The sequence below is a fragment of the Malus sylvestris genome, chromosome 12, assembly GCF_916048215.2.
Source record: "Malus sylvestris chromosome 12, drMalSylv7.2, whole genome shotgun sequence".
Taxonomy (NCBI): Eukaryota; Viridiplantae; Streptophyta; class Magnoliopsida; order Rosales; family Rosaceae; genus Malus; species Malus sylvestris.
Genome location: NC_062271.1, coordinates 21,589,851 through 21,600,004, shown reverse-complemented (window position 1 = coordinate 21,600,004; position 10,154 = coordinate 21,589,851). Strand labels below are relative to the sequence as shown.

Genomic DNA, 10,154 nt, shown 5'->3' with positions numbered 1-10,154 from the left:
TCAAAAAATATAGGAAAACAGGTACCCGGATCGGCCCGTGTTGGGTACTGTCTCCCAGGCCCATTTCCTTTTGTTCCTTCCCATAACAGTTCTCATTCTTGAGAACACTCCACACACAAGCACCCCACTTCCTTTTGTTCCCCCAATCTCTCGAAAGGTCGAACATTCTCCTTCATTCCTCTTCTTTGTTTCTTCTCCTCCCCATCTCTGCAACTCTCCTTCTCGGAGCACAGACACACCACACCCGCACCCACACCCCACCTCGAGAAGAAGACTTATGTCACGCCGGTGTCGAGATCCAGTTAGAAGCTTCAATAACGGCGACCGTAAACGGTGTTGTTTGAAGGCGATAGTAGCCAAGCTGGAGACGCTGTAGACCCTCATTAATCCAACCCACGTCAGAAAATTGCTAAAAGCAGACAAATTGTTCCAGGAAATAGCGGATTACATCGTCTTGTTGTGGACCTAAGTCATGATTTTGCAAGGACTCGTCGGAAAATGTTGCTGCTGTATCATAATAGTTCAATATCTTTTAATTTTTCAATGCAAAAAAAAAGAAAATGAAAAAGATGGGTTTTTTTTTGGGATTTTTTGGGATTAGCATATGGGTTACAGTTTGGAGGATTTGCTCAAGGCGTCAGCGAAGACGCTGGGGACGGGAACAAACAGGATGTGAAGACCGAACTGAGGTTAAGCATGAGTGAAGATTTGGACCCATGGGGACTCGTAGGAACCTGCTCGTTTCAACGGTCCGGGTTAGGTCCAGATCCAACTCCAAAAACCCCTCCACCCCGCCCCATTTTATTTACAAATGGGTTCGGTCTGGTTCTTTCAATTTTGGGCCCGGCCCGGCCCGTCCCCACCCCTAACCTCAATTGCTGAAGACCTAATGCGAAGTTTTGTTTGAGTATTTACACCCTCAAAGGGGAGTGTTGCAGTCATATTTAGAATAAGAATGTGATTGTGTAAATTATAGTGTATCTAGGGATATCTTGAAATATTTTTCTTAGTAGATAATATTCTATTAGAGTTGTAACATATTAGGGTAAGGATTTAACCTATCCTACTACTATAAATAAAGGCACAATGGGTTGAAATACAACACACCTCACAATTAAATCTCTCTCTTCTCTCTCTTATTGCTGCCAGCCTCCCCCTCTCTATTCCCTTAGAATAGTTCAGTCAATTAGGCCTACAACACTTATTATATTATGATATTATTATTTTTATATTATAATATTAATTAATTTACAATTTAACACGAACACTATACAAATATAAATATAAATAGATAATAATCTAACATAACCTATTACCATTTTTGATAATCTACAAAACTTCAATCCATTGTTATATTGATTAATTATAACACTCATCACATGATGCAAATTTATCCAAAAGATGCATTAGTTTGTTAGAAAAGCACATGGTGAAGTCTAATTCTGTCCCATGTACCCTATAGGCTATAGCAGTTAAAAATTGTCGTAATATGTGTCTCAATACAAGCAAATGTGCTGTGACCCTGAACCCACAAACAAAAGCTACAAAAACTGCAGCCTCAGCAATCGTCTTGGCATGTGTGGCTACATTATATTCGATAATTTGATCAGAGACCAAGTTGATGTTCTTTTAATCCCATTTGAAATTCTTCCAGTACATGTGCCTTTTCATAAAGGCAGCATAGCATAATTGTGCCTTCTCATTTTTTGACAACATATATCCTATATCAATGTATAAAATGTACTCTAATATCTCAAGGGAGTAATTCAAACTTAAGTGCAAATGAGAGAACACATTTGCAAACTGACCTAACCGCACCTGTCGCGCTGTACCTCTTGATTAAGATTTAAGAGCTTTAGACTTTGCACATTATGAATAAAAGAACCCAAATTTACCTAAAAAAGACTAAAAGTTTGCTCTCATTTTTTAAATGGATATCAGTTAAAGTTCTATACAAGTTTCATCATTATGCCGTGCGCATGACATGAAGTGCAGCTAAATCTATTTTAATTCTTTATCATGCTGCAGCACAGGATTTGTTTATTGCCTTCATACGAAGTTTCTTGATTTGGTTTGGTGCCTAAAGAATGAATTTACCCATTTCAACTGATTTAGTGATTAAATTAATAAGCACATTATTGTTTGTTTAAGCCAAAGTTTTGTTCCTAGGTCAAGTTACATTCCTAGCCCACCTTTAAAAAAATAAATAAATAAATAAGTGAGATAGTGGGTTTGAACTTTTGCAAATTTGTAGTCCTTAATTAACCTTTCAATCACCTTTGAAAGCATAATTACGAAATAAATTTCATGGTGGCTAGCATCAAGATATGTTCCCTTGACGATTAAAGATTAAGATTCCTTCCAACTTGCTATTTAACAATTGTTTTCTTAAATGATGTGGCCTCCTAATGTCAGATTAATACAATCACTACAATAACTGAAAGTTTGGAGATCCGAATTTCTAGCAGGACAAGCATACACTATCGTTTTAATCGATACATTTGGGAGTTGTTGATATTTTAAAACAATCGTCATGCATTTCTTAAAGTGTAATTTCTCTTTTATAGTTTTACGAGAGGAAAGTGTATTATGGTTGTTGGAACACAAATTGTAGCACTGGTCTAGACGATTGAGATTGAACTTGCAAAATAAGTAGAAAACCTCAAAGTGCTTAGAAGGCACTAATCTGGTGCTAGCCAAGGACCCTCCGACAGTCACGTTAGAATAGAACTTGTGATTCTCAAAGCAGTAGGTTTATTTTGTTGGGTACATAGACATATCTATTCATAGTGTTGGATGGGGAGTCCTTTGGGAATTATGAACCCTGGCGTTGGTGTAACTTGATAGGGTTTTTTTACCAGTAGAGATAAAAACACTTAAAAATACTTGCAAGAGTACAAGGTTGTTGTAGTATAGCAGCTCAAGCAAGGTCGTTTTTCATAGGGATTGAATGAATAATTTTTGTTTAAAACCAACTCTTAATTAATTATTTAAAACAAAGTTTGGAAAATGTTGATTGTAGAATTTAATATAATAAAAACGAATTTTAAAATAAAACAATTAAAGAAATTAACTAGGCAACAATTTAAAAGAAAATTAATTTGTAAAAGCCTAAGGTTCCGTTGTCCCCTTAACAATCCTACGCAATTTTATCAATTATTTATGAATTTTCACACACATGCTTTGAAGATTAGGTTTTCCTAATGCATATTTTCCTCGTGATGTTCAAGCAAAAACATATATCTAACATGCAACCCGTCTGTGATGTTCAGATCAAATATAAACATGCAAGACTCATTAAGTTTTGTGAAAACCCTTTGAAAAACCATGCAACCCTTAAGAGCATGATGTTCGCTTTCAGTGAACTTACAATTACTAATCACAAGAAGCCCTCCTCAATTTTAGGATGATGTTCCAACAGAAATTGCATCAATTTACTTGTCTAAAAACCCTAATGGTCGCGAATCACTAAGACAATTAGATAGGTTAAATCGCCGTGATTAATAATTCAAAGCAAGCATGCATCCATTCATAAGCAAATTAATAAAATCACATATTCATGCTAAGGCTCATAATTAGTTACGAACAATCATAAAACTAAATATTATTGAGAATAAGGATATAAAACACCTAGAAAATAAACTTGGAAAACTCTCTAAAGTGTGCATGTGTTTCCTCCTCTATTTCTTGTGTTCTAAAAAACCCTAATCGCTAAAAAGCCTTATTTATACTACTACAAAATAAAACCCTAAAAGGTCTTAGAATAAAACTAGGAAACATAATAAAAATAATAAAACGGAAATTAAAGGTTTCCTATTTAAACTAAAATTCGGACTTCTCAGACAATCAGACTTTTGACTGACCAAATCAACTCCGATTTGGTCCCAAAATGTCTCTTTTGAAAGCTTAAGACGTCCCCTATAAATACTCAGAATAAATCTTTCTTAAAATATTCCATCTTGACCTTCAAAATGCCCAAAACGTCCAGAAACGTCAATTTGGGAAAGCTGCGCGCTGAACCTTTATTTCATCACCACGGTCAAACGGCTTGGTAGAAAAATCTGAAACTTTGATACAATCATCTTGAAAGACTAACGAACATCCTCCAATAGGAATCACTCCAAAATTCATCCATTTGATCACTTTTTGCTCTAAAGGAAGTCAAATGTCCTACATTAGAAATTTAACTTAAAGTATCAAAATTCTACCAAAATAACCAATAAATTAAGGTAAAATATATAGTATAATATTGGCCCATCATAACTCCAAATTAATGAGGAGATAATGCGAGAAGATCTCTCCTTACCCGTATAAGGTTCTTGATTACTTGGAGTTTAAACTAAGACTCATTATCTTATTCCCAAATAGTTTGAGAGGTAGACGTTAATTCAATTTAGATACACCACGAGGCTTGTGGCCTAAGTAACCCGCATAAATAGAACTTATCCTATCTCGCACCCGGAACGTACCTAGACTCCGAACTTGGGGAGTCCGGTTCGTTAGGCACATACTTGCCTACGTTTTCATTTTGGGCAGTTTTGAGTTTACCTGACCTTAGTCGCATTTGGATTGCTAGACATCCAATGCAACGTGGCAACGTCCTAAAGTCCTGGTCCCCAAATGATCTTAGATTTTAGTGTCAATAACAGTTCTTTATAATTCCTTGAATTCATAGTTCATTTTATGCTATGTGTACTAACTTCTAATGGATATTAATATTATGCGTTGAATAACACATACATAATCAAAACGTGTGTAAATCCCATACTAAAATTCGTAATTCAACACCTAAAGAACCAGAAATAATTAAACATGCAATTCGAGGAGATTAATTAAAGGATGGAAAAGTAATGTCCTTTAGGCCTTCCATCGTTTGTCAGAAAAACTCATAAACAATCACACTCTTACAGTAGGCCGAAAATTTTGAGAGTAATACTAATATATTAAACTCACATTAGTGTAGAAACAATGTTATAGGTATCAAACTCAGACAACTTGATTCCTATGTATAGGTATAACACACAATCAAAGCTATTGTGAAAGACTAAGACAAATTCTTGGGTGCTCCGGAGCATATTCCATAAATTTTAATCGTTAAATCTTGATTTTTATATTTTTAAACAAAAATTTAACAATTAAAATACCGAGTAATCCGAAATATCCAAGAAAGTCCCAGGCTAAGATGCACCATACCTACCACTGTAAATAAATTCCTACCTCAACATTAACCGTCTACCAAATCTCATGGGTAGAAACCAAAACCAATCACTAAGTTTCTACCTTTTTGTTTTTGTAACAAGAGAACAAAAGATTATAACCAAATACAAACGTCACAAAATATGTCCTATTCGATCGCTTCACCACATAAAAGGAAGTCTGAACCTCTTTCTTCTCCATGCTTGAGAGTCTGTCCCCTTTTCCCCGCATCTTCTATAGCTCTCCAAGTATTCGATTCTTGCATAGGCTGCTTTCTGTCACTCTCACTTTGTATCAGCCATAACCGATGATCCATGTGGTCAAATAATTAGCGAGTCCTATGTTTTCACTGCCTCTTAGAAACCACCTATCCCACCAAGCCATCAAACCCACATTTTATTCACCTAAAACGTTCTACCAATCCCACGCTTATAGTCCAGTCCAATCCAATGCCACCATGCCACCAAAACCTTCCTGACCAAATGGCAAATATTCTGAAAATTTTCTGTGTTGTTCTTATTCTCCTCACAATCTTAGCTTCATCCCAGGCGACTGAGCTCTTCTATCCCGGATTCAAACACGTGGGTTCCAATCTAACCTTATCCGGCGCGGCAGAGATCGAAAAAACCGGCATGTTAAAATTAACCAACCGCACCAGCAGGCTGATGGGTCATGCTTTCTACACTTCACCAATTCAGTTCAAGAACTTAACCAACGGCAAAGCCTTCTCGTTTTCGACCTCATTCGTCTTCACCATCGTCCCCGAGTATCCAAAGCTCGGTGGCCACGGCATGGCCTTCACAATCGCCCCCTCCAAAGACCTCAACTCTCTTCCAAGCCAATACCTCGGTCTCCTCAATCGCACTGAAATCGGCAACTTCTCCACTCACATCTTCGCAGTCGAGTTCGACACGGTTCAAGATTTTGAGTTTGGTGATATCAACGATAATCATGTTGGAATCGACATCAACAGCTTGAACTCAAATGCCTCGGCTGCTGCAGCTTACTACAAAGACTCTGTTTCGAAACAGAGTCTTAATCTCAAATCTGGGAAACCAATTCAAGCATGGATCGACTACGATTCGGGTAGAAATCTCATGAACGTAACGATTTCGCCATCTTCTTCAAAGCCCAAAATTCCAATTCTTTCTTTCCATGTGGATCTTTCTCCGATTCTTCAAGAATTTATGTACGTTGGGTTTTCGGCTTCGACCGGTCTGCTTGCTAGCTCCCATTACGTATCAGGGTGGAGCTTCAAGATCGATGGAGAAACCCGACTTCTTAACTTGGGTTCTCTTCCTTCTCTTCCAAAACCAAAGAAAAATCACACATCTTTAATGATCGGAGTCTTGGTTTCCACCATAGCTCTCGCTCTGTCTGCAATCTCTGTTTCAATTTACATTTTCATGAAGAAACTCAAGAATTCCGATCCGGTAGAGTCATGGGAGCTGGAGCTGGGCCCACATAGATACTCCTACCAAGAATTGAAGCAAGCCACGAAAGGGTTCCGTGACAAAGAGCTACTCGGGCAAGGCGGGTTCGGGCAAGTGTTCAAAGGCACGCTCCCAAACACGAAAACACAAGTCGCAGTTAAGCGAATCTCGAACGATTCGAAGCAGGGCTTGCAGGAATTCGTGTCGGAAATCGCCAGCATTGGGCGTCTCCGCCACAGAAACCTGGTTCAGTTGCTGGGTTGGTGCCGGCGGAGAGGCGACCTTCTTCTAGTTTACGATTTCATGGAAAATGGTAGCCTCGACAATGCCTTGTTCGACCAGCCAAAAACCGTGCTGAGCTGGGAACAGAGGTTTAAGATCATCAAAGGGGTTGCTTCCGCGCTGGATTACTTACACGAAGGATATGAACAAGTTGTGATTCACAGAGATGTGAAGGCCAGCAATGTGCTGCTTGATAATGAGCTAAATGGAAGGTTAGGAGATTTCGGGCTCGCGAGGCTACACGAACACGGCTCGGTTTCAAGCACTACGACTAGGGTTGTGGGGACTTTGGGATATTTAGCGCCAGAGATGCCGCGGACGGGGAAGGCAAGCACCGGCTCGGATGTCTACGCATTTGGCGCGCTTTTGCTGGAGGTGGCTTGCGGGAGGAGGCCAATTGAGCCGAAAGCGGCAGCGGAGGAGCTGGTGTTGGTGGATTGGGTCTGGGAGATGTACGAAGAGGGAAAGTTACTTGAGGTGGTAGATGAAAGGCTCCATGGGGAGTTCTGCGAGGAGGAGGTGGTGATGGTGTTGAAATTAGGGCTGATGTGTTCGAATCATGGGCCGTCGGATCGGCCTAACATGAGGATGGTGGTTAGGTATTTGGATGGGGAGGTTGAGATTCCGAAGGACTTGAGGGCCCCACGTAGAAGGAACGGTGGTGATCATGATCACGAAGCTGCGTTTGGTGACATACTCAAGTCTTTTGCTTCGTCGTCTTCGTCTGATAAGATGAGCTTGTGTTCTAATAGGGATATGGATGCTAGTTTCACTTCGATTTATACTTCTCCACTCTGTCTTCAACAAGGGGAAACCAGATAGCCTATAGATTTTTTTTTTAATTTTCGTTTTATTTTGGTGGAAATTTGTTATATGAAATATTGTTGACGAATGTTTGACAAGAACAAGAAATACGTGCAAAATGCAAATTATTCCCCAACCCAAATTTCTAAAGAAGTTTCTACTTAAGTAAATGTTAGAATTATTATTATTATCTTTTTTTTTCTCATCATTATTATTTTTTTTTAATTTTTTTTTGTAAAGAGTAGGGAAAAAGTTTGAAACTATTACAATCATTCATGAGTTGGAGTTTCGAAACCAGAACGTATGACTAGTAACCCAACACCATATCTATTAGAATATTAGACCAGATGCAATTTTTGCAAGCATTATATGTTTCATGTATTTCAATGAATAACCATATTAATTTGGAAACCGGAGAAATGTGTGCGTGTGTGCATGCATATAGAGAATATTCGTCCCCACAATATCCGTGTGTCACTCTCGCCTTCTTAACTCTTATTAGTCCTCCTCGCTGGAATGCATAAAGATTCAACAGAGCAGTAAGGTATTGCATCATGTCTCAACATTTTTTCCTTTGTGTACTACTACTACTACTACTAATTAAATGCACATGAGTTGTTCCAATTCTTTGTACATTTCAACTATGGTTTACATGTATAATTTCATGAGACCCACATTTTCTCAGAAAATTGAATCAGGAGTTGTGACAACTCTTAGTCAATCTCTAGTATTTCCCTCATTTCAATTCATCCATGTTCGAAAACATTATGCAAGGTTGCTACCAAATCTCTTGTTCGGATATTTAGGTGTAAATTACGCAAGTTTAAAACGTTATATGTTAAGCGCCTGTCATGACTAGAACTTGTCCAAAAAAGGGGCCTGTAGGAAAGAGGTGCCTAAGAACTCTTAAATCATCTCAATCTGTTATGATAATTTTCTAATCTTTAATATCAGATATACAATGCATTTGTCACTTAGTACTACAATATAGTGATTTCCTCCTTATTTGTATATAAGAGGTTTTAAGTTCAAATTTTATAAATAGTAAATTCGATACCAATTTATCCCCTACCCATTTGTGTAAATATATAATTGTATTTTAAAAAACATACAAAATTAATGTGCATAGATAACTAAAATAATAAAAGAAAAAAAAACAATGAAAAGTTCCATTGGCATCCATATGAAAGAAGTGCGGCGCTCAGTTAAGGGAAATGCCCTTTTAATTTTGCATGAATATCAAAATAATGCCTCTTTATCTCAGAGCTTAGTTAGTTTATATCAGAGCATATTTAATTTATATTCAACTTGTATGGACGGTGCGAGTGGGAGTGGAAAGGTCTAAGAGAACATTGCAACGTCTGCGGACTCGTGAGAAAGATGATGGAATTGGAGTTGTTGAGCTCGGTGTGTGGAAATATTCCTCCTTTTCCAAAATGGCCAACTGCCAATCCTTTGTGCTGTTTGTTAACTATAGATAAAATTGGAATGTTGTCAACTTGTTATAACTTGTTATATTATATAGGGGTTTTATCACCAATGGTTCCCGAGATTGACCAAACTCATCATTTTGGTTCCTCACTTTCAAAATCAATCAATGTCGTCCTTGAGGAGTTTGATCGATGTCACTTTGAAACTCAAGGACAGGAATGAGGAGTTCGATCAATGTTGGGGACCATTTGCAATAAAAACCCTTCTCTTGTATAATCCACGTGTCACCATTTTATTGGATTTGTGGATCCCACATACAAACTAACAAAATAATTGACGGAATCTAAATGGAATGACCAAATTCATGTGTGGTAGTGAATGTCAGGGACGACATTGATTGATTTTGAAAGTAAGGAACCAAAATGATATGTTTGGTCAATCTCAATGACCATTTGTGATAAAAAAAACCTATTATATATATATATATATATGCAGAGCATGCATCTTACTTAATTGCCCTAGTTGCACTTGTTTACAGTTTAGAATATTACAGATAAAAAGAGTACTTTTCAGGCCACAAGATTAAATCAATCAAATTTTTCATATTCCTCTTTTAAATAAGAGTTCATGAAAACACTGGTATATCTAAATTAATAATCTATATAATGGTACGCAACTGTCACGCAACGTAAGAAAACTTGTTATTAGCATTTTATAAAAATTATCTTGCATTTCATGTGTATAAAAATAATAATAAAAAAAAGAGGGAAAAAACATTTGAATGAGCGATGAATGTACTTTCAGAGTACAAATAACAATACCTTCAAACAAGTTGGAAACAGACCATCACATATTAATTTAGATAAAGGTAATGTTACGCAGATTAATTTTTTAAATCAAAGTTTGTAAATTATATGATTTGATTGTTAATGATTAAATTATTAAATGTTGATTAAAATACTTATTTTCTATTGGTGACATGTTATATGATTTAAGAATTTAGTAATC

General features: G+C 37.2%; 1 protein-coding gene across 1 annotated transcript; it reads left to right on the top strand.

Annotated features, from left to right (window-relative positions):
* The first annotated feature begins 3,723 nt into the window (after positions 1-3,723).
* LOC126592822 (L-type lectin-domain containing receptor kinase S.4-like) lies at positions 3,724-7,902 on the top strand. The gene has a single exon (XM_050258608.1). It carries the CDS (start codon positions 5,646-5,648, stop codon positions 7,731-7,733), a length of 2,088 nt encoding a protein of 695 aa, XP_050114565.1. The 5' UTR covers positions 3,724-5,645; the 3' UTR covers positions 7,734-7,902.
* Positions 7,903-10,154: the final 2,252 nt, after the last annotated feature.